At 41.1% G+C, this 25785-nt stretch overlaps 1 protein-coding gene and 1 pseudogene across 1 annotated transcript in view; one reads left to right on the forward strand and one right to left on the reverse strand.

Annotated features, from left to right (window-relative positions):
- The window catches only part of LOC139008839 (zinc finger protein 474-like), an 89068-nt gene extending 87237 nt beyond the window's left edge, over nt 1–1831 (forward strand). Inside the window, exon 4 of the mRNA XM_070412526.1 lies at nt 1760–1831. Within this exon, the coding sequence (XP_070268627.1) occupies nt 1760–1821 (62 nt within the window). The 3' untranslated portion in view covers nt 1822–1831. The remainder of the gene's footprint in view (nt 1–1759) is intronic.
- A 2440-nt stretch (nt 1832–4271) lies between these two features.
- On the reverse strand, nt 4272–5839 carry LOC139009447 (polyadenylate-binding protein 1-like pseudogene; annotated as a pseudogene).
- Nucleotides 5840–25785: the final 19946 nt, after the last annotated feature.

Consider the following 25785-nt stretch of genomic DNA (forward strand, 5'->3'; position numbering starts at 1 on the left):
TATATATATATATATATGAGAATTCTCCTTAATGTATATAAATAATCTATAAATGTCCCTCAGTATTAATCTGATTCAACTAATTATGGTAAAAATTGTAGAACCATTATATAGCCAATAAAATACCAATATAGATCTCAATATAATTACCCAGAAAGATGCTCATGACATATTTTTTGGTTGAGAAGTTTAAAAATTAGTAGGTAAAGAATAAACTGAGTGTAAAATTATATGTAACTAGAGGCCTCATGCACGAACTCGTGCACCAGTGGGGTCCCTCTGCCTGGCCTGCAGGATCGGGCCGAAACCGGCTCTCTGACATCCCCTGAGGGGTCCTGAATTGCAAGAGGGTGCAGGCCAGGCAGAGGGACCTCACCAGTGCACGATTGGGGCCAGGGAGGAACGCAGGAGATTGGCCAGCCAAGGAGGGACCGCAGAAGGGCTCCAGCCCATCTCGCTCAGTCCTGATCCGCTGGACCCCAGCAGCAAGCTAACCTATCGGTCGGAGCGTCTGCCCCCTGGTAATCAGTGCACGTCGTAGCGAGTGGTTGAGCGGCCTTATCATATCATTAGCATATTATGCTTTGATTGGTTGAACGGCCAACTGGACGACTGGACACTTAGCATATTAGGCTTTTATTATATAAGATAAGACCCACCTATGTAGATGTACACATAGAAATATACAAACTTTTGCCACCCTGTATTACTTATATTTCCCTTTAATACAAGTAACAGGAACTAATCCAAACTGATTTAAGCCAGTGGTCGGCAAACTGCGGCTCTTTGGCCCCTTGAGTGTGGCCACAAAGTTTCAATCGCACTGTACGTGCGAGCCCACATGTGGTATTTTGTGGAAGAGCCACACTCAAGGGACCGCAGTTTGCCAACCACTGATTTAAGCAAAAGGGGAACTTTTTAGTTCAGATGGATGAAAAGTGTAGAGTTTTGGTTTGCTTTCAGGCACCTCTCTTCCCCAGGCTTCAACCAGGGTCATCAGGAACAGTCAGTTTTTCTCTGTTCCCAGTTTCTGCTCTGCTTTTTCTGTGGTGGCTCTATTTTCAGAACGGTATCTCCCCTCATGGTGGCAAGATGACTGCCACAGTTTTTGCATCTCCTCCCATTTCAGCACTAACATGAAACAAAAGTCTTTTTTCTGATTACCCAGTTTAAAGCTCTGGGTTCATTGGGCCTGGTTGACTTGACTTGGGATCTGTGCCCATATTAAAATCAATTCTGTGCTCTAGAGAATGTAAGATTGCTATTGGCTTAGGCCTGTGCATCACATGGTCCACCATATATCCATCATGCCCACAGGTAATGCAGGATAATACCTACATCTTGTAGCCTGAGATTTGGATTGGGTAGGGAGAGAGAGGAGGAATCTCCTGAAAGGAAAACAGGTGGTATTATTATTACCTGAAGAGGGTAAGTGGATGCTTCACTACTAAAAGAACAAAAGAAGTTTGTCTATTTATTATGATGTTTCTGGACATATTAATTCTCTGTTTCCTACTTTTATGTGCTATTTGAGAATTTACCATTTTTAATTAGCAAAAAATATGAAAAACTATTAGCTTGCATCATTTTTATATTTTAAAAATACATCTATTTTCAATATAAATCATATATACAGATATTTATTTCTCTAGTTCATGCTATGTTTGCTCTTTTGTGTTTCTGTCTTATCTTTTGCTTATTTATTTTTCTTTCCTATACTAAAACCTCTCAGTATTACCTCTTTCTGTTATTTCCATAGTTATTCAAGCATCCAAAGTCACAGACCTAAGAAACCATGCAAAAACTGAACTGTTACCCTAGGAAGCATTTCAGAGAAAGAAGTGCAGAAGTAAAGAAATAGAAGGTGGCTCCACATGTTTGAAGGCTGCATTAGGGGACTCATTTTGATGTTATAGTTACACTAGAGGCCTGGTGCATGAAATTCGTGCACGGAGGTGTGTGTGTGTGTCCCTCAGCCCAGCCTGCACCCTCTCCAATCTGGGACCCCTTGAGGGATAAAGGGCAATCGGACATCCCTCTCACAATCCAGGACTGCTGGCTCCCAACTGCTCGCCTGCCTGCCTGTCTGATTGCCCCTAACCACTCCCCTGCCAGCCTGATCGACGCCTAACTGCTCCCCTGCTGGCCTGATTGCCCCTAACTGCCCTCCCCTGCCAGCCTAGTCACCCCTGTCCTCCCCTGCTGGCCTAGTTGCCCCCAACTGCCCTCCCCAGAAGGCCTGATTGCCCCCAACTGCCCTCCCCTGCAGGGCTGGTCCCCCAACTGCCCTCCCTTTCAGGCCTGGTCCCTCCCAACTGCTCTCCCCTGCTTCCCTGATTGCCCACAGCTGCCCTCCCCTGGCTGGCCATCTTGTCTTGGCCATCTTTGACCACATGGGGGCGGCCATATTGTGTTTTGGAGTGATGGTCAATTTGCATATTACTCTTTTACTAGATAGGATAGCAAACACAACAATTTTTTACTTTGCTTGCAACTTTCTATGCAATTGCAGGAGGGAAGGGTGGCTTTCCAAAGCCTACTTGATCCTGTTTTTGGTGAATGGTTTATTTAGATCAGTGCCTCAAAAAGTGTTCATGTACATGTGCATCACCTAGGGATCTGTTAAAATGCAGATTCTGATCCATATGTCCATGTAGAGGCCTAAGAGTCTTTGTTTCTCACATACTTCCAGATGGAGTTAAATGCTACAAGTATTTTGTGGAAGAGCCACACTGATGGGGCCAAAGAGCCTCATGTGGCTCGTGAGCCGCGGTTTGCCAACCACGGGTCTAGGGCAAACTCAGAGCCATGGGTTTTTACTTTATTGCTGCCAACCAATAGGATTAGTCATGTAGAAGAAGCAAGGTGCAAAGAGCTTCTCTGAGAGGAGTATTTTAAAACTTAGATGCTTAGTTATGCAACATAGTGGCACCTCTTTCTCACTCTGGGTCCATGTGACCTTGGGCAGCAGACACAGCCTTGCCCTGGCTTTCAACACCAATAACAACAAAAGACCTAAGCCATTTAACCTGCCAGAAGCCAGTTTTTGTGGCTGCATATGAATTCACTTTGGGTTACAAACATTTTTAATACTTTTAATCTTCCCATACCTCTCCAACTCCAGGGCTAAGATGGATGGAATTTGAGAATTAAGATAAAGGGCAGGAGTCTGCCTTGTTCAAGAGGGGAGAGAGAGAGAGAGAGGTGAGAGAGAGAGAGAGAGGTGAGAGAGAGAGAGAGAGAGAGAGAGAGAGAGAGAGACCCTTCTCCTCCATTGGTTTGTGTGCCCTTCTTTCAGCTTGCCCAGGAACCAAACTTGCTTTTAGAAACTCTAGTAGGCGATTCCAAAATGGTAGCTCTGCTATAATATTTACTTATGTATAAGCATCCCACTTGCCCTTCAGTTCCTACTCTGTTCCTGAATGTGGCCGCTCTGCTGGGTGAGCCATGATGCTATCTCCTGTGGACCCTTGCTGCTCTCCTGTCTGCACACACAGGCTACCTCATTTTCTGGGAGCTTGCCGGGACATTCAGACTGTACTCAGCACCTACAACTACCTACTGACTCCTACTGAGCCCAGTGGCTAGGGATTTCCCCCTCTTTCTTTGGCTATGCTTCTATGACAGTTATTGGCACTTGCTAAGAAGACAGAGCGACATGGTAACATAAGCATCTATAACAACAAAAAGAACTTGTTTATGAAGAAATGTATCACCAAAACCTATATGTATTTTTACCAAAGACATTGAGCTTTGGTAACCAAAAATATCTCATAGTAAACAACAACTTTTTACTGTAAAATCATGACGCTTGTTTGATAATGGATGTTGGTGGACCATTGATGTAGACAAAGTCCTAATATGTAGGTATAACCTTTAACCTTGCTCCCAGAGCATAGAGACCCCCGCCCCCACAGTGTTCTCCTGCGGCTTGGCAATTCGTCTCCCACTTCCTTCTCTAGGCCTTAGACACTTGGTGTCTGGGGACCCTACAGGACTTTAGAGTTAATGCCTCTAGCATTGTATATAGACAAAGTCTTGCATATGTATGTGACTAATTTTTTTTTGGGGGGGGGGGTGTCTTGTTTAAACACATCTGTGAACTTGGCTGGATGAATACAGTTGGGAGATCTGGTGACAGGTACCAACAAGCAGTATCAGGGCTGCTGTAATACAGGGAGAAGGCATGGTTATTTAAAAATACTTTTTTGATTCAGAACTGGGTGTGGCGGAAGAACAGCAACTGTGCTGAGAACTGGAGGATGACAGAGTTACGATGCTGGAAGCTCTTCTTGACTCTGAAACAAGGCCTGCTCGCCAAAGTGCTCGCCAGTTGCACTTCTCACCCCCTCCAGGCCGCCTATCCCTGCGCGTGTAGTAAGAAACTGGGGCAGTGTGGGCAGGAAGCAGCTGGCGGGCTGCTGGAAAGAGTCCAAGAGGGGGCCATCCAGGGCCCACACGTTGGAGTGGCGCTGCTGTATGAACTGGTTGGTCAAGATGGCCTTCCATTCCTCTTTGCGCTGAGCCAGCGCCACGTCCAGTGGCGTGGTGCCCAGGATGTACCCATTCATCTCTGACACAGCCTTTGTTGCCTCTTCTGGAGAGGAAAAACACACAAATCCAAGCCCTGGGCCGGCCACCCTTTGTCATCAGCCTGGCACTGGTGATCGCTCTGTAGGGAGGAAACTCTTTCCTGTCTCTCAGAACCAAGTAGTCCTCCAGGTTCTTCGCATACCAGTTCACGCCCTGCTAATGGTTCAGCCGGTCCTGCTCCATCTGCTGGAACCTTCGCTTGAGCTCATTCTGCCGCTCCTGGGCATGGCCCACATAGAGCCGCTGCCCGCCAACCTCCTTCCCGCTCTGTACAGCCTTCTGCTTCTCAAAGGTGACAAAGCCAAAGCCTTGGGAGTGGCCGCTATCGGTGCTCCTCGCCTTCACACTCAGCATCTTCCCAAACTGGGAGAAGACTCCTCCAGGCCCTGCTCGTCTATGTCCATCTGTGGGTTCTTCAGATAGATGTTGGTGAACCCCACGGCCCGAGCCACAGCTCCGCCTCCCGTTCTTGTCAAGGCTTGCAGGGGCTAAAGAGGACTTTGCGGTCATTCAGCCGCATCCCATTCAAAATGCTGACGGCCTGCTGCGCAGCCTCACGGGTCTCCACATGGACAAAGTCAAAGCCTCGGGAGCCACGATCCTCACATACCACCTTGTAAGACAGGATGTTCCCAGCGGTGGAGAAGGTGTCATCCTTGTTGTCAAGGGACTCCTCCGGGTTCTCCATGAAGATGCTGCCCACACCCGACTTTCCAAGTCCTGGGTCTCGCTGGGACCACACGGTGCAGTGGGCCTTTGGTAACCTCCAAGTTCATGTGTCCGGTGTCCGCGCCGCATCGGCCGATGCTTGAAGGTGATGTAGGCGCAGCCCAGCGAGGGCCACGTCGCGGCTCACGTTGATAGATAAGGAGGGCCCGGCAGGGGGGAACTTCTCAGAGAGCATAGCCTCGGCCCCCTCGGGGTGCAGGTCGCCCATGTAGAGCGAGGCAAGTGGGAAGCCGGGCCGCTGGCGTTCTTGGTGGGCGGCGGGGGAGACCAGGAGCCGGTGCCCGTGTGCGTCACCCGGGTGGGAACCTGGGCGGAGGCGGCGGAGCGCAGGAGACAAGGGACTCTCCTGTGACTAATTTTTAAATACATAAGGAGGAAAAGATTTAAGTTCATCGGTTTGGGGATATAAAACTTAAGCTATGGCAGGACACATAAAGGATTCCAATATGTTTTGAATAACCCATTTATTCTAGAGCATCTGGCAAACATAAACTTGGAAATATGGAAGAACCTCCATGTTAACAATGGCCACTTTCCAAAGAGCTGTAAGGGACATAGATTTAAAAACAACAACAACAAAGCACGAACCACAGTCATCTGCCACAGAAGTAATGACGGCAGGAATCATAAAGGCTGGTGATAATGAGCGGAAGGCTATGCCTTTAAGTCCTGCCAGGGAAAGCCAATTCAATGAAAAGAGGGTTTAATTAGAAAAACAAAGATGACTTTCACTTCTATTTTTAATTTCGTGGATGAAAAGTAAGCCTCAGAAATATGAAAGAACCAAATAAAGGCATCAAGTAAGAAGAACTTAAACTTCTTTTCTTCTCCTGGTTTGTGGGGGGCTGGGGAGTTTGAGAGCAGAAGATCGTTTGGCAAGCAATAGATAAATATCAGCAAACTGAAGTCGTTGACTTTGCCTTAAGTGGCAAAACGCATGATGAAGACAAGGCTGAAGGAGTCTGAGTTGTATATAAACATGGAGGCAATTATTGCTCTTATTTATTGGCTTATAAAGCACATCTTGCCTAATAGAAGGTGCTGTGGTGGAAAGCAGAATGTCTATTAAAATCTCAAAGTGGAGACATTCTGAGAGCTGAAGTCCTACAGAGTATTTCTAGGTACTTCAGAAAAGAAAAGATTATATGTAGATCTATGGGTATGAAAGAGTTTCACTAAATAAGGATTCTAATTTCAAAGTGAATGCTGTGCCATGTGCTCAGATGGTAATAATGTGTTGAACGTAAATAAAGAATTTAGGCGAAAGCATGAAAACAAATTAAGATATTTTAAATCTAATTTATTATTCTTACATTATTTTTAAACTTTTTTTTTTCTGGGTGAGGGATGGTGGGGGGTTGGGGAGGATGATGAAAAGAGTTGCAGAAAGAGAAGTGCCACAGTGGTTAAGTCAAAATCAGTTAGTGCAGAGAAACTCGCTGGGAGGTCTATCATATTTTTTTTTTTACATTTGTAATAAACCCAAAATTGTATTGGTCTTCTTGTTTCCCCCTAAACTGGCAAGTTTATGTGGCTGTATTTATCTATACCAGGTCTGAGTGGGCATACACGCAAACCAAAAAGTTCAAAAATTTTTTTTTGTCTGTCTCCAGGACATTTTAAAACTAATTTATTTAACTCTACATCATCATTAAGAAAGATTATTTAAACAGAGGCACAGTCTACTCTTTGAATATCCTACCCTGGAACTAAAATTAGCAACAAAACCCATGAATTTAAACCATTCCAAGTTTTGCATCCAATCGTATTAACCTTTCTACCAGTTTTTCCTGCTCAGTTTAATCTGATAGCCCCAAGAGATGGGTTCTGAAGGAATGCCTGAGCTCTTGGGGAAGGAAGTGGTTAAGAAGGACGAAGTACATTTCTTGGCAGAGCTTCTGAGCATGCAGTGATCTTGCTCAGGGCTGGAGTAGTTAGTGCCTAATATCAATATGTCTAAAAGTATAACTTAGAGGTGTCAAAAGGCTTACCAGCTCTAAAGTACCTATGTTATCACCATAGTTTACTCATCAAGGATACATTTGTTAATTAAACATTTTGGTGAGAGAGGGTACTATCTTGTGCAGAGTTTGTGCTTGGCATTTATGGAAGGTTGGGGGTGGGGTGGGGAATAAGACATGGCCTTTGATTTCAAGAACAGATCCACCTCACATTTTCCAGGCCCTGTCAAGAATGCAAATGGAAGCCCCCATACCATATGTCTAAATATTTTAAAGCCATAAATTAAATTTTTAAACAGCTTATTGAGATATCTCAGATATACAAAATTATGTATATTTAAGGGATACAGCATGATGTTTTAGTATATGTCTATACTGTGAATAGATCACTACAATTAAGCTAAATAACTTTTTCATCACCTTTACTAGTTACTATTTTGCATGTATGAGAGAGAAAGAGAGAGAGGGAGAGACTAAACAAAGAAGCTAAGTCTAAAATGTAAATGGGAATGTTAAAAAGTCAAAAATACCCATGACAATTTTATAGATAACAAAGTCGAAAGATTTACACTAGTGGATATCAACGCATATCATAAATCTACAATTAATAAAACAATACGGTATTCAGGAAAGGAGAAAAAAATCAAGAGAACATTGTAAAGAATTAAAAAGCAGGCCCATACCCAAAAGAACATTTGATTTGTGACAATAATGGTCCTGCTCAGAGTAAGGGAAGGGCAGTCTTTCCAATAAGTCAGTGGTTCTCAACCTTCTGGCCCTTTAAATACAGTTCCTCATGTTCTGACCCAACCATAAAATTATTTTCATTGCTACTTCATAACTGTAATGTTGCTACTGTTATGAATCGTAATATAAATATCTGATATGCAGGATGGTCTTAGGCGAACCCTGTGAAAGGGTCATTCAACCGCCAAAGGGGTCGCGACCCACAGGTTGAGAACCGATGCAATAAGTGATGATGAGTCAATTGGCTAACTACATATGGAACTGAATGAAATTGCATACCCAAACATCAATTCCTGGTAAATTATAGATCTAAATGTGAGAGGTAAAGCATCAATACTTTCAGAAGATAGCATGGGAACATCTTCCTGAAACTTAGGGATGAAAAGCTATTTTATAACAACATAAAAGCACTAACCATGAAGAAAAATACTTATAAATTGAACTTTATAAAAATTAAGTTCTGTTTATCAAAAACATCATTAACATAGTGAAAAGTTAAACCAGAAGACATTTTCTATACATATATCTTGCAGGATTCATACCCAGACTATATAAGGAACTCCTACAAATAAGAAAAATACAGATTACACAATAGAAAATGGGCAAGAAATTTGAGTAGACACTTCACAAAGAGAATATCTAAATGGCCAAGAAAAGTGAACATGCACTAAACCTGTTAGTCATTAGAGAAATACAAATCAAAACCCCAATGAGATATAAAAACACATTCACTAAAATGGCTAACATTTTCTAAATGACTATCAAGTGTTGGTATAAATGTAGACCTCTTGTACTTTGGTGATGAAAATATAAATTGGTACAACCACTTTAGAAAACTTATTTGTAGTGTATATTAAACCTGAAAAAATCTTATTCAGAGACCTAGTAATATAACTTTTAGATATATAACTACCAGAAATGCATACATATGTGCATCAAAACAATGGACAAAAATGTTTAGAGCAGTATTATTTGCAATAGTCCCAGGTTGTTCATCACTAGTAACAAGGATAAATATATTGTTGTATAGTTATACTATGAAGTGATGTTCAGCCATGAGAATGAACTACACTATATGCAACATTAAGGGTGTATCTCATAAATATTATATTGCATGAAAGAAGTAAAACAAAAGAGCACATTCTATTTTATAAGTTAAAAAACACCCAAACTAATCTAGATGTTTGGATATGGCTACTTTTGGGGTAGAAGAGAATGAATGACCCAAAAGAGGCCATGAGGTGGGTGTCTGGATGCTGACAGTGCTCTACTTCTGGATCTATGAAGGTCACTGTGTAGAAATGTACCAAGTTGTATAGTTATAATTTATGTAGTTTGGGGAAACATTAAATGCTTTGAACACATGTGTTTAAATGCTATGAAGAAGCCCTGGCCAGTGTGGCTCAGTTGGATGAGCATTGTCCTAGGCACCAAAAGGCTGCTGGTTCGATTCTCATCAGGGCACATGCCCCAGGTTGCAGGTTCAATCCCCGGTAGGGTGTGTGCAGGAGGTAGCCCATCCATGTTTTGCTCTCACATCAGTGCTTCTCTCTCTCTCCCTTTCTCCCTCTCTCTCTCTCTCTCTCTCTCTCTCTCTCTCTCTCTCTCAAAATCAATTTAAAAATGTAAAGAAAAATAAACAGCGATGAAGTAGAGAACAGGTTGGAGAAGTGAGGGAGGGGCGGGTCAGGAAAGGCTTTCTGAGGAAGTGATACATGAGGTGAATCCTGGAGGATAAGAATCAGGCTCACAGCTGGGGGAAACTGTGCTCTCTGCAAAGGTGAGTGCATTTCCTCACTGTCACAGATACAAAGTAGTTTTCTGCTTAATTCATCTTTGTCATCTGTCAAAGATCAAGGCTCCATGACACAAAATATCCATTTGGATGGATGAGGGACTAGGGAAGACTCAGAAATAGGAGATACTGTCTGGGAAATGAACATGTGTAGGGAGGAGAAACCTAAGAAGGGAGAGCCCTGACTGAAGAGGAGACCATGGGAGAGATGACAAAGAAAAAAAGGAGAATAATGAACCCAACCTTGGCTTCCTTCATAACCAGGAAAGAAGAAAGCATCTAAAGTTAGTTGCAAAATATTTAGTTATGTGTGTGTGGACAACATGCATGTGTAGATCTATTGATGAGTTCACATGAGCAAATCCACACGAGGGAGCTGAGTGGGCAGAACATGCATAAGTTGGGGGGTTAGAAAGGAAAAATGGAGAGGTGGGGGCTCCATTAATAAAGATAATGTGAAAATTAGATACATAAGTTTGTGTGACATCTTCAGGGGGAAAATTAATCATTTTATAGACATTTGTCACTTTTTAACAAAATTAGTACATGCACAAAAATTAAAATTCAAAAGCCTTCAGGCCAAAAGGGGAATGCAACGAAGATGAAGCAAAGTCTCCTGGAAGCCTTCCTAGGTTCCGTAATGGATATTATGGAGGAATGAATTACAGTCACATTCAAAAACCATGACAACGACAACAAAATCATATTGACCTTCAGTCACATTTTTGCATTATTTAGAAAGCGCCTCATATGTTACTCCCCTGCATAAATAGGACTTTCATACACATCTGGAGTATAGGTGTGTTCATGCTCTTAGGCTAGAAACTTTATAGACAGAAGAGAGTGAAGATGCCAACCTTCTGAGCATCATAGCAACACAAAGACTGACAGGTTCACACATAGCTAACTGCGTGGTGTTTGAGAGAAAGCCAGTGTAATTAACCAGTCCTCCCAATTGTTACTTCAGGTATGTGTTGTCCACAAAAAAGGTTCAAAATAGTCAGATTCGTTTGGTAGTAGAAATAGTCTGAAATAGGAAAATACAAAATCCAAAGACAGCTCACGGAGTTCTAAAATTATCACTATAAAATTTACTTTTGCAGGTGTGAGCCAGATGCTGTAAGGTTATTTTAAGGTACTTTCTCTTCTGCAGAGACTTTCCTTTCAACATATCCTCAAGGATTATATATCGATGATTCACACTTGTGTTGAACACACTCCAAATTGCCTGAGTAGGAGTTACTTCTAACAAAAATCAAACGAAGGCTTTTGAAGATTTATTTGACTGGTGTTTTCTTAGGAGTCATTTATTTTCTAGCATTTCAGGGGGCAAACATCTGAAAAATTAAAATATAGTGGGATATTGCAATCATTAAAAAGTAATCAGTGATAATTAACTGAGAGCTTTTAGAGCAGTAAAAAAAAAAGTCATAATACATTTTTATTTACAGAATCCTTATTGCATGAAGTAATATTCAGCTCATTACAATAAAAGACTTTCTCTTGGGGCAAACAGGTATGAAATAGCTGGGAAAAGAAATTTGATATTGTAAAATATATAAATGACACACCCCATTGTCTTCAGTAAACGTACATATGTATAGCCTAGACATAACAAAAGATTAATAAATATATACTATACATTTATGGTAGGGTTGAACAGAGATAAATTACATTTTATTACACTATAGGTAAAACTAGAGAAATATTTGGACTTCTTTCCCCAAATTTCCCACTAGGCCTATGTCCAAAAAATAAATGTTAGAAAAATGCAGTGTACATTTATCATATAGGACACATAAAACTGGGAGTGAGGCTGTGACAGGGATCTGTATGTCACAACAGGGGGACGTCCTGGACGTGCACTAGCATAGCCTTTCCGGGAAGAGTGATGGGGAAAACAATTATCTAGTGTTGAGGCATTTTCCTAGGCTAATTGGGATGTGACAATATTGTAGTAGAATATTCCCTCTGACTGTTCTTACTAGTTTCCAATGACTGCAGCAGAGAAATTTCACCTTGTGGCTTTCCCTTCTCTAGGAAACGATGTGTCTCAGGGGAATAGCCATGGCTCTCAGCTAATTTCATCCCTGCCAGTGATGCATTTGCCAGACCTATCCTGGGGAGAAGCATCTGTAGGCTGCCTACCACGCAGTTATCATGACTCATTAGACACAATCTCTGGAACCACACCCATGAAGACCTTCCCAAGACACACACCCCACCCCCACCTGACCCCTCTCCCCTTTATCATTTCTCCATCTCTGCTGCCTCTCTATCTAGGGCTCTTTCTCAGGTTTCCTTTCCCAAACTCTCACTCTGTTATTCTTTTCTCATCTCCTAGCCATCTTGTTGTCATCCTCTTTGTCTCTATTTCATCCCCCATCTCTTCTACTTCTTTTATCCTACCTTCCTATTTCCCCTGTCCCTCTCTCATCTACTTAGTGTATTCTTTGGGGATGAATGCCTCTCTGAGCATATTCTCAGCTAATTTCAACAGCTTTCCTCAATGTCACATCTTTGTCCCACTACACACCTCACCCTTGGTCCAAGCTGAACCCTTGAATTCCAAACACATCATCCCCTTTAGGAAGGTAGAGTGGGTTAGACAGGTAGATACCTTATAGAAAATCAACTTCCTATTGATTCATTGCTATCAGCAACACATTTAGGCCAGAATTTCAAGGGCCTTGCCTTTTCAGAGTTTCCTGTTTTTAAGGCTTCTGTTTGATTTATGCTTAAAGCCAGTAAATTGTTTCCTTCAAAATAGGAGGCCAAAAGCTAATTTTATCTCATTAAAATGAAGGCTGTTCCTTTGAAAATCTGGCCAAAAATATTGGTGGAATTGCTCTATTCATCAAGGCTCAAAAGACCAAGAGAATGCACATCTTTAGGAGGAAGAAAAATGACAGTGTTGTGGCTACAATCTAAATGATTGAGGTAGATGTCAGAGCCAGCAACTGATATCACTGTGATGAGTTACCAGGGCCTGCATTTCAGAGATGAAATGGCTGAGGAAATTAAGCCTAAAGTACGCCAATGCATCATCTCCCTGCTACTGTTTTATTGTTTGTGGGAAATAGTTCAGAGTCAGACCCCAGGAAAGAGGGCACTTGGAGTTCTGTTGGTGGGTGCTCTGCTCATGGAGTGAATGGGAACATGGCTCCATACACCACAACCTTGGAATGTAGACTCCCTCAACCCCCAAATAATATTAACAACTATATGATAATGAAAACAGAGCCCCTGGATTATGTGCCCACTTTCCCCTTTTTTTCAAAATGCTGTTTGATTCTTACACTGTGAATTCTCTTACGATAAAAGTGGGAGTTAAAAATAGTGCTTATCTGTGTTGTCCTTGACAGGATTTCAAATGAAGCCAAATTCTCTCCTCCTGCTCGAACCAGACAAGAAGTTATCGCCTTCATGTTTCATTACTGAATCCTATCAGCTGTTTCATGATTCCCAATTCAGCGTGTGAACATGGGGTTCTTTCTGTGATTACCCCAAATTAGAGTTTACATTATCTGCTTTCTTTCAGGTTTTCTTATTGGATGAAAGAAGCATACTTGGCATTCAGTGGAAACTATGATAATGAAAATGACCCTAGCCAGCCATCCTGGCACTAAAAATATGTGGTTTTCTAATTACAAAAAAGAGAGGGGAAAGCCATTAAGACAGATTAAATCTTTATCTCTTAATGGGCAGCAAGCTCAGAGTTTCCTTGTCTGAAGGGTGTCCTCAAATCAATGGTTGCCTTTATATTAGAGTCTAAGGAATCTGCTTTTGTTACTTGACAAATTCAATAGAAATTTCTAGCAATATAAGAAATACTTTGAAGCAGGTAAGAGCATGATCTGAAAATGAAAAGAATACCAGTTAATTGTTTAAAGTGCATAAATATTTATCTTCAAGTATGCACGCGTGCGCGCACACACACACATCTCATAACATTTACATTTTCCCAAATGAGCATAGAATATTCACATTGAAGAGGATTTTAGAGATCAACCAGTGGTTCTCAGGTTTAGCTTGCATCAGAAACACTGAGAGGGCTTGTTAGAACACAGTGGGTGGCTTCACCCCCAAGTTTCTGATTCAGCAAGTACAGGTGATGCCGCTGCTCCGGCGATGACACCGTGAGAATCTCTGACCAGTGCCAACCCTCTTGATTTACAAACTAGAAACCTGCACTTTCAATACATTGCCCAGTACTAAACACCTTGGGAGTGGATGAGGTAAGAAAAGAACCTGGCGGTCTTGCTCCTAGTTTCAGTCTTGGTCTTCTACAACACTGCTTCTCAAACTCTAATGTGCATGCAAATGACCTGTAGAAAGAATTTGTGATTCAATAGGTCTGGGCTGAGACCCTGTGGACACATTTCTAGCGAGCTCCCAGGTGCTGTCCTTGAAGCTGGACCACAGATATGCTTTGAGAAGGAAGGTCCTACACTGTGTTATACAATAGTGTTGTCTTTTTTATGTTAATTACTTACACTCAAAAAATGTAGACCAGATTTTTTTTTATAATAAACTTTATTTTAGAGCAGTTTTAGGCTCACAGAAAAATTGAGCAGAAAGTGCAAAGATTTCCCATATACTCCCTCTTCCCACCCCATGCACAATCTTTCCCACTATCAACATCCCTCACCAGAGTGGGACACTTCTTACAATTGGTGAACCTACATCAATGCATTATCACCCAAGTCCATAGATTGCATGAGGGTTCACAGTGATCCTTGCAAGTTCTATGGGTTTTAACAAACGTGTAATGGCAGGTGTCCATTATTATAGTATCAGACAATATAGTTTCACCACCCTAAGAATCCTGGGTGCTCTGCCTATTCACCCCTTCCTCCCGCTAAGCCCTGGCCACCCTGATCTTTTTTACTGTCTCCATTGTTTTGCTTTTTTTAAAGAAAGTCATATATTTGAAATTATATAGTATGTAGCATTTTCAGTTTTACTTCTTTCACTTAGGTTCCTTCATGTCTTTTCATGGCTTGACAGCTCATTCTTTATAGTGTGCTGTCACAGGTGTTAGCACAGCTGAATGACATGCCATTGTCTGGATGCACCGCAGTTTATCCATTCGATTGCGGAAGGACAGCTTGGTTGCTTCCAAGGTTTGGCAATTAGGAATAAACATCCCTGTGTAAGTTTTCCTGTGGACGTAAGTTTTCAACTCCTTTGGGTAAATACCAAGGAGTGGGATTGCTGGATCAGATGGTCAGAGTATGTTTAGTTTTATAAGAAATGGCCAAACTGAGTTTCAAAATAGCTGGAGCATCTTGTACCCCCACCAGTAATTCATGAGAGTTCCTATTGCTCTCCAGTCTCACAGCATTTGGTGTTGCTCAGTGTTCCAGATTTTGAGCATTTTAACAGGTGTTTAGTGATCTCTCATTATTTTAATAAGGTCTTTTACCCATTTTCAATCAGTTTTGGGTTTTTATTTTGAGTTTCAAGAGTTCTTTCTGTATTTTGGATATTAGTGCTTTATAATGCATGCCTTTTGCAAATGTTTTTTCCAAGTCCGTGGCTTGTCTTCTCATTTTCTTGATAGATATTCTTTTTTTTTTTAAGGCAAAGGCCTTATTCATTTCTTGCTTAGGTTTTTATTCTTTCATAAGTTTAAGCTTTACTGATTGGCACTAATTCTATATTATGAAAGTATGTGAATTATTAAAAATATATTTTAAACTACTATTTTATTATTTCAGGAGGAAAGTGTACTCTGAATATACTGAGCATTTTTATGGATGTGTTAAAACTATTTTAGTGAATAGTTATTAAATAGCCATTGCTAGCTTGTATATCTACCCATTCATTCAAGGGCATTTATTACAAGTACTTTTCCTGTGCCTGAAACTTGGAACATGAGAGTCATAAGACCCAGTCTCTGCCATCAAGTCTAGTCAGGAAGGCAAGTGTAAAATGAAGTGCAGAGTGCGCTGTCGTAGGTGTTAGCACAGCAATACGTACAGGAATGGAACGAGCACTGGAGGGAATGAGTGTTTAAGGATGACTTTCCAGAGGAGGTGACTTCTAAGCTGGATATAAAAATACACTTGGGAGTTTGACAGATTTTGAGAGGGGGAAGGAGGGAGAGACAGACATTCCAGACGGAGAAGTCATAGAACTTAAGACTAGAAGAGGAAAGGCCTGAGGAGGAAGCACCGAGGAAGGTTCACATTTAGGAAGGTGAAGGAGGAAGAGAAAGCAAAATAGAGGGAGGGCATCTTCAGAGCTAATTTCTAAAATGAAATATAATTGATTGTCCACACTGGCTAGGGTGCACACCAGCTTCTTATCAGCTAAGAAAACCCAACACATTATAGCTCAAGAGGACTAATTGTTAAGGCAAACACACTGGCTAACACTCCAGGGATTCATATAGATTTAAAAGTTGTAATTTTAAAAACATTATCCCACTTAAGCAATTAAAATGTAAGCCAATATATCTGGCCCTGGCCGGTGTGGCTTGGTTGGTTGTGTCCTCCTGTGCACCAAAGGCTCACTGGTTCGATTCCGGTCAGGGTACATGGCCAGGTTGCAGGTTTCCGTCCCTGGTCAGGGTGTGTACGGGAGACAACTGATTGATTTTCCTCTCCCACACTGATTGATTCTCCTCTCTCATCTCAATGTTTCTCTCTCTCTCAAATCAATAAAAAATACAATGTAAACCAATATATGATCATCTATTTTAAGTGAGATATGTTTTTAAGCAATCCAATAGAATAACATCAATTTGTTAGACTGCGAGCTTTAGGAGGGCAGGGAATTTAAGTTCATTTCATAGTCTTTTAAATGTTAACTAATATTTTTACTTCTATTTTGCCCTTTAATTCTTTTAAAACTTATATGTTTTTAAAGAAAGGTCTTCTTTTCTTTCTACATTTATTCTCAGCCTAGCTGAGTTGCAAACCCCTGCTCTTTTTGGCAGCTCACTTCTCTTTAGGGAGCGATCTTTCTCTGACTCAGACATTTCTGCCTTTTCCCCTCTCTCATGTAAGACCTCTACCTAAATTTTCCAGCTATATTTAAGCTAAAATATCCCTTCTTTCCTGTGTGGGTAATTCATTTCTTTCTAGTTTATTTTCTACTCTGCAGTTTCCCCGTCCTTCCTTGAGAGAAAGACCTTTTATAGAACGTTGTTAGCTCAACGTATCTGTGCACAGTGATTGAGAGTTATGTTGCAAATTTTCCTCAAATATGACTTTTTAGATTAGGAGAGAATACTTTTAAATACCCAGACTCTCTTCAAATGGAAACTTAACCTATTATCTGCCAATTAACTGATTTTTCTGTTTTCTTTCTAAACTTTTGTCACCATGAATAGTTAAATCCTAAACATTGTTACCAATTTAAGAATTATTCAGTATTTAACACAGTTAATTCATACCTATGGACTGCTATCATGTAAACTCATAAATTGTTAGATTTTAAAATAAAAAGTATAAATATAGAAAAATAAACTCTTGATACCATTAATCAAAAGGAAGAAAATAATAAAGATAAGAGCATTAATCAATGAAATTGAAAACAGAAAAACAATAGAGAATATAAATGGGACAAAACACTGATTCTTTTAAAAAAATCAATAAAGTTGATAAATCTCCAACAAAACTGACAAAGATAAAAAGAAAGAGAAGATACAAATCACCAATATCAGGAATAAAACGGGCTATTTAAACAGATCCTGCAGACATCAATGATAAAGGAATACTACAAACAACTTTATGCTCATAAGTTTGACAACTTAAGAAATGGTCTTAAAAATTACATGCTACTAAAACTCATCCAAGATAAAAATAGGCAGCTGATTAATCCTACAAACACCAAATTGAGTTAATAATTTAAAAGCACCTGAAAAATAAATCTCTAAGCACAGATGGTTTCACTGGAGAAATCTACCAAACATTTAAGTAACTAATAGCAATTTAACACAATCTCTTCCAGAAAAACAGAAAAGGAGGGAACATTTTCCAGGTTATTTTATGAGGCTTCTATTACCCTGATACCCAAATTAGATAAAGACAATACAGAAAAAGAAAATCAAAGGCCAATATTTCTCATGAAAAAAATCCTCAATGAAACAGGAAATCAAATTTACAAATGTATAATAATAATTATATACCATGACCAAGTGGGACTTATTCCAGGTATGCAAGGCTGGTTCAACATCTGAAAATCAATCATCTACCATATCAACAGACTAAAGAAGATTATATGATTATATCAATTAATGCAGAAAAGGCATTTGACAAAATCCAACTCCCAATCATAATAAAAACCCTTGGCAAACTAGGAATAGAGGGAAAACATCAACTTGATAAAATGCATCTACAAAGCACCTATTGCTAATGTCATACTTAATAGTGAAAGACTCAAGACAAGGATGTCCATTCTCACCTTTTTTATTCAACATTGTAGCAAAAGTTCTAGCCACTGCAAAGAGGAAGGCAGGAAGGAATGGAGGGAGGGAGGGAGGGAAGGAGGAAGGAAGGAAGGAAGGAAGGAAGGAAGGAAGGAAGGAAGGAAGGAAGGAAGGAAGGAAAAAGGAAGGGAGGAGAAGAAAGGATAGCCATCAGATAGGAAACATGGTCTGGTAGGGGGTCGGGTTTAAGGATAACAGCACTGGAGTACTAGGGATGTAAGGGGTTTCCTAGTGGTATCTAAAGAAAAAGAGAAATTAATACTCATTATCAGAGGGCAGTGTTATTAGAGTAGATCTTTACCAAAGTCAGTGTGAAGATATATCAGATATAACTTACTTTCACTTTGTGACTGTTAGTACCTGCTACCTACTGTTAATCCTCTAAGGCAGCGGTTTTCAACCTGTGGGTCTCGACCCCTTTGGCGGTCGAACGACCCTTTCACAGGGGTCGCCTAAGACCATCCTGCATATCAGATATTTACATTACAATTCATTAGCAACATTACAGTTATGAAGTAGCAACGAAAATAATTTTATGGTTGGGTCACAACATGAGGAACTGTATTTAAAGGGCCAGAAGGTTGAGAACCACTGCCTAAGGAATTTAAGAAAGGTGTTGGGATTTTTTCACTTGCATATTAGTTAATTTGAGACATGTTTTTTTGATGCTAATTTATAGACTTTCATATTAAACATTTAGTAAAGTCTTAATGTCACGCAGTGTCTACTCACAAATTTGAACTTTCCCTTTCCCTGTTCCCCCAGCATCTGGACATCCTGGTGTCAGTGTATGTGTGGGCTGGAGTTGGGAGGGGTGGGGTAAATAAAGGAAAGTGATCAGATCACACAGGATCTATTGGCAAACTGATATTAAATTTTCTTCAGATAATTTTCAAAACCGCGAGCTTTGACTTTGAAAAAATTTTACACATTAAATTAGTTGGCTGTCATTACGTCCACCTCTAATTTAACTAAATGAGTGACATAATAAAAATCACATATAAATAAGGTCTTAAAATGTAAACACGAAAGCCCCCACACCCCTTACTGCTCCTCCTCCTTTCTATTTCCGTAAAGGTATTGTAGATTCGTAAAACAGACCTGTTTTAATCAGCACAGTTCAAAAAAGAAACATTTAGATCATCAAAGAATGTTTTTAATTTAGCCTGATGAACTGAATTTCAAACAGCCATGTAGATAGGAGGCTTGAGAGTCATTTTCTTACACACTCATGCACACACACACACACACACACACACACCTACCCCTTTGATGGTCACAGAGCAAACTCTTGTAATCACAAGATTGCAGGACTGAACTCCTTGGGAGACATGCCATCTAAGAACCCACAACTTCAGAGAAATTTAATTACCACGTTGCCCCACGGAGCTTACCCTCAACTCTGATGAGTAGATTTCATGTTAACCTTATAAACAAAATGTCTGAACTCTTATTGCTCAGAATAAAGAAGAAAATGACTGCATGTTTTCTCAAGTAATCAGCCCCAAGATGAAGACTCCCCGAAGAAAACAATGGTTTGTAAGCTGATGTGGTAATGTCAAATAGCAGATACCACGCAAAAAAAATATTCAACATGAGTTTTCTTCTGCCTGGGAAGGTCTAGTTCAGTCAGCTGAATAAACTGGCCTCTGATATACATTATGAGTATGAGATCGGAAATTTCTTCCTCAGGTGGTAGTTGACGTTGAAACACCTGAAGCCCATGCTTCCTGGAATAGCTGTAGTTACAATGATTTTAAAGCATGCATAGCTATTTAAGTATTATTGAGTACAAAGCTTTAAAGCATTGGTTCCAAATTATGTATTGTTCCACATCAGGCAAATCACTCCACACCATGCCTGACAGTTGCTCTCCGGGACCAGATTGGTAACTCTCTATCCTGACACGCTTTTTTTTTTTTTTTTTAAATATATTTTATTGATTTTTTACAGAGAGGAAGGGAGAGAGATAGAGAGTTAGAAACATCGATGAGAGAGAAACATCGATCAGCTGCCTCCTGCACATCTCCCACTGGGGATGTGCCCGCAACCCAGGTACATGCCCTTGACCGGGATCAAACCTGGGACCCTTCAGTCCGCAGGCCAACGCTCTGTCCACTGAGCCAAACCGGTTTTGGCTATCCTGACACTCTTAAAATCGATGATTACTGCAGTGTCCTAGCACAAACAGAAAGGTAGTTAAAAACAATAGTAAAGGTAACACAGGAGACTAAAGAATCCAAGGGAACCAATTGTTCTGAATCTTTATCTTTTACAAGTGTTAACAGATTGGAATTGTGGGTTTGTAGTTTTTGGCAAGCATGTTTATTTTGTACTGATGGAAATACTTGGCTTTGCAAAATGTGTTTTAGTCAGGTAGACTCATAACCCAGGCCATCCATCACTGGAGTAATGTCAGGCCTAGAATAGTTTGGCAGGTCGAGGAGAACATGAATTTCCCATGTTACATAGCAAAGAGCAGTCCCTCAATGAGCAGGTATCTGGGGTGGTACCACATGGCCCAAGTGCAGCTGCTGGCTATTGTCTCCTTCCCCACCCAGAGGCACATCTCTGCAAATCACAGAGCGACTCAGACCTTCCTGACTGTGCACAGTACCACAATCATCCTGCAAACTGGGGAGAGGTCCACTGAGGATCTGGGCTGGTCTGGGACAACCTGAACAGGTGGGCAATTCTAACCATTGCTGTGCTGGCCAGTCCCAAAGGTCTCACAAGGCGGATGGGGCATGGCCCAAGCCTAGAATAAGTGTCTCCTGGAGGGAGCGGCTATAGGGTTAAGCCTGGACTGATCTGTTGGCAAAGCCACAAACAAGTCCCAGCTTGGAGGGCACAGCCCTCTTAGCATAATTAAGCTTGACCTTATGACTCTCCCTAGATCCTATCTGGGTAGCTAATAGGCTATGGGAGGTGCAACAAGTGCTGCCAAAACAAGTGAAACTCACAAGAACATTGTAACTATGGTGACCACTACCTTGTTTACCTCTGGCTATAAAATAAAGGCTCAGCTTGCCCTCTGGGTCTCTCTCTGTGGCCTCAGCCAGACACAGGAGATCCTAGACCCAGCTTATTCTCTTTGTTTGTCTTTTCTTTAATCCTTTGCCGGTCCCCCTCAGGCTCACCGAACCCTTGGCTGTGCTGGCCCAGCACAGTCTCCCACAATGGTCAGGTCACCCCACTCACTCCCCCAGCAGAAGTGGCCATTCTTTGCTGACATACACGACAGTGCCAGGCCATAGGTCTGGCCATGTGGTGGTTGTGAGTGGGGGGAGCGGGGAGGGTAGGTGATGACAGAGCACACATTTTCCTCTGTGGGTTGAACTCAGTATACATGGCAAAGTCCCCAAGCTGTCCTTTGCATCTGCCTACCATAACTCACATAGATGAAGAGTTTTGTCTACATACATCTGCAAAGATCCTCCCTTGCAGGGGTCAGCCAGAGCAGATGCAGCATTTTAGGAAGCCTGAGAAAAATTTGCTGTCACGTGACACTGCAACATTGCTGTTACTGAGCAACAGGAAACGGGATGAAGGTGCACTCTTTGTCAACTGTGCCTTGAGCGCCTGACCCCAAGCCCTCTGTTCCTGCACTCACTTCCATTCAAACTGTACAGCATGGAAGTTTGGCAACTGGCTGATCCATCTGTGCTGTAGCAGACAATATGAATAGGTAGTTAGGGTCAAATGTGACAATATCGAAAGCATCTTCCCATTCTCTTGGACCAAGCTTAAAGCATGCTTGGCCTTTCATTTACATCCTGTCACTCTTGAGGATGAGCTTCCAGATATTTAGGCTTGTGATAAAATCCTTCCACCAAACGCTTTGCCTGTTTCCACGCCATTTGGTTTGGAATTGCCTAGTTTCACTTCCAATGTGGCAGGTTTGTATTTTCACGGTTTATGGACTGATGCTTCTTCATGGTGATCTATGCCCATCCTGTCACCTCGTCATTGAAGCCCAAGAGAATAGGATTCTCCACAATTCCTTTGAGGCTCAGACCTCCGTTGTGTGTTTTGGAGGGGGACGTTCCTATTAATAGATGAAAGATGAATTTAACGGAAAGACTATTTAAAGATAAACTCTTACGGCACACACATAAAGCTGGCGCTTCGGTTCCCACTTGTGGAGTGTCTGGGATGGGAGGAATGCCGGAGCCCAGCTGCTTCTTATTTGGCTCGCCACGATGCACTTCCCCTTGAAATGCTTGCTTTGGAGGTGTCACGTGGTTCTTGTAGCTGAAGGAGCCTTTCTCTAACTTGGCTGTTTTACATGCAAAATACTTTAAGTCAGATACATTAGCTAAGAGTACCTTAATTTTAATCTTTTAAGTTAAAATTTAAAAAAAGACCTGTTTTCTTTTGCTGAGTTAGGGAGGGGCTCCTTGTAGGGCAAAGGGGGTCCCAATGTTTCAGCTTGATACCAAGTCCATCACCATCATTGTTCAATGGTTTTTCTTTCTGATTACCTTATGTTTTTAAGGTCTAGGCAGTTTTATATGTAAGAAACAAAAAAAAAATCTGTTTGAGAAATTATGCTAGAATGGAGGAAAACACACTTACCTTTATAAAACTAAAACCCAAATATCTTAAACTGATTTTTCCACCTAATTTCTGAATCCCTTTCTTTTTTAAAAATGTTTTTATTGATTTCAGAGAGGAGGGAAAAGGGAGAGAGAGATGGAAACATCAATGATGAGAGAGAATCATTGACTGGCTGCCTTCTGCACACCCTCTACTGGGGAATGAGCCCACAGCCCAGGCATGTGCCCTTGACCAGAATAGAACCTGGGACCCTTTAGTCCGCAGGCCGACACTGTATCTACTGAGCCAAATCGGCTTGGGCTTGAATCCTTTTCTAAGAATATAAGTGTCTAAACTTTATGTGCATATTTGAATTAACTCTGTACAGTGTCTAATTCTCAGACTTGTGTTTTTTGGGTAGGAGAACCAGCTCTCTAGTTTTTGCAACATACTGAGATTAACGAGAAAGAAGAATTTAAGGAAAATAGGATTCATGCATGACCCTGCTGGGAGAGCCTCCCGATTTCCTTCCCTAGCTCACAGAGGCTGAGTCTGCACTCTGGACAGCCTCTTCTAGGAGGATCACAGATAGGCGATGCGGGAGGATGTGTCCTTGTGGAGACATATTTGAAATGTCTGCCCTAGCGTTAGCCCCCCATTTTCAGCCTTCTCTTTACTATCCAAATAAATGGATTCAATCCCCTAATCTCAGTGCCCCTCCCCCTATTTTTACAAATATCCCAGAGGGATTTGTTTTCCTGGTTTATCTCTTTGCCAGAATTCCGGAGCCTGTGTGGCAGCCTACCTACCCCTTCCACATTCCCTGTTCCCACTCTGGGGAGCACTGAGGGCTACCTCACTGTGCAAAGCTAGGGGGCGCTGCTCACATTGGCGTCTATGTGAATGGTGTCCTCCGGACCACATTGAAGTAAATGGTGTCTCTGGCCCTGGGCAGCATAGTAGCTGAAAAAAACAATCCTATCCTCCCACCCCCTTCTACTCCCCACCATTTGCGAAAGTACTATTAATTCAACATAGAAGTCTCTTGAAGATGTGACTAATAGAGAGTAATTACATCACAGGGTGGGGAACCGTTTTAGACTAAGTGGGGGTGGAGGGGTGGGGAGGGGCTCAATTTTCATAGCCAAACACACCGAGGCCATTAGGATATTTTCTTTAAAAAACATTATTGAAAAGAATCCTGCCTTCTTCCTAAGCCTTTGCCTCAAAATGCTAAAATGACAGGTATTTTTATTGCCTCTACAGATAGTTTGAGGAGAAAGGAGGGAAGGGTGAGTTGAAACCATAGAGACGATTTAGGACCATGGCAAAGCCCCAAACTAAAATCCCTGGATTTATTCCCTACACACCCCTTCACATTATGTATTCAGCCTTCCCCAGTCTGAGTACCAGGGAAAATACAGCTTTCAGAGGGTTATTCAGAAACAAGTGCCTCTTATCTATCCAGTGTCAGCCAGTTGTTTACTCTATTGATTTGTACATCCCCCCCTGCCTTAGGTCTTTCTTACATTGCCAATTAGCTTGTTCCTAATGTCCTGTCACCAATACTAAGATCCCCTAATTAGGGATTTATAACTGCAATTGCATTTTCATTATATTTTTTGAGATGTGACGTTTTCCCCTACTGTGTAATTCTTCTCACTTGAACACGAACATATTTAATTGAGTGAAAAGCAAATAAATATTTCTTGTATAATGATTTACAAGAAATTAATTCAATCCAAAACAAGGTTTGCAATTCTTCTTTATCCTTCAAATAGCTACTTCACTGAATATAAGATGAATTAATATTGTACCTATAAATTTTCTTTTATGTCGTGCTAAAGTTAAGTAAATTGAGCAAAGGCCTTCACCTATGGAAAAATTACAAAGAAAGTGTTTATATATACTGTGTCCAAAATAGTTAAGTAGGCAGGAAAATCTATTCCTGTTAATAGAATATTAGTTGCTATTCCAAACTACCTTATAAAAGAACACAATGGAAATAGAAAGATTAGCCATCGAATGATCAATTGAATTTATGAAAATACTTAGAGAAAACATTGAAGTCTGTGAAATGAATTTTTATTTACATTTAAGAAATACAGAGAAATAGATTGCCTTCATAAGAACTTTAGATGAACTTCCCCTCTCTATGATCTTAATCAAAAATCACTTGTGTCCCATACTGCATTTTCATTTGCAGCTTGGAAAATAAGATTGAGATACTACATACAATCTATACTACTTAAAGGGAAAAAATCATAGTATAAAACAGTGAATTTAAAGGTATCAGAAAAAAAGGACTGAGGTGAAAAGACAGGAGACACAATAAATTATTGAATGTTTTATTCATTTGAAACAATGCTTCCTTCCCCATCCCAATGGGACCTGACATGTGTTTCTTTTGAGCTCCTTTATTGAACATACATGGCAGGCATTCCAATGAGTTCTGAAGGAGCAGTTAGCTTACCGGGTCACTCTTGTGCCTTCTAAAAAAACAGGTTAACCATGGGGGAGGTGAAACCTAAGTGCGAGAAAAGTCTTCAGTGTAATCCACACATTTCAAACAACAAGATCTTTCACGGCCTGTCTTAGAGAATGTCCAAAGCCTGCTTTATAGTGGAGAATGCTCCTCGGCACAGCTCTCTTCCTCTGCTGTGGGGGGAGACCTAAGGACTTCAAAGTTACAGTGCAGCTCTATTAGGATCGCCCTTGAATTTCCCTGTCAGAATAGCAGAAGGCAGAAGACCGGGCTAAGTTGGTGTGATAGGGAGCTGCCTCATACTGTTCTTTGAAGAGTTTCTAAAAGCAACTGTCACTGAATACCTCCATAAGAAAGTGCCTTAAAGCCACACCATAATATTCATTCCATTTGCACAAAGAGGATCCTAACCAGATTCAGGAGCAGGCTCCTAACTGCACATATTTCCCAAGACATGTACCCACTGGTGACCTCACTTGTATAATGTTATCAGCTT

The sequence above is a fragment of the Myotis yumanensis genome, unplaced genomic scaffold (genome assembly GCF_028538775.1).
Source record: "Myotis yumanensis isolate MYYU_CA2020_CCGP unplaced genomic scaffold, mMyoYum1.0.hap1 SCAF_4, whole genome shotgun sequence".
NCBI classification, from domain to species: Eukaryota; Metazoa; Chordata; class Mammalia; order Chiroptera; family Vespertilionidae; genus Myotis; species Myotis yumanensis.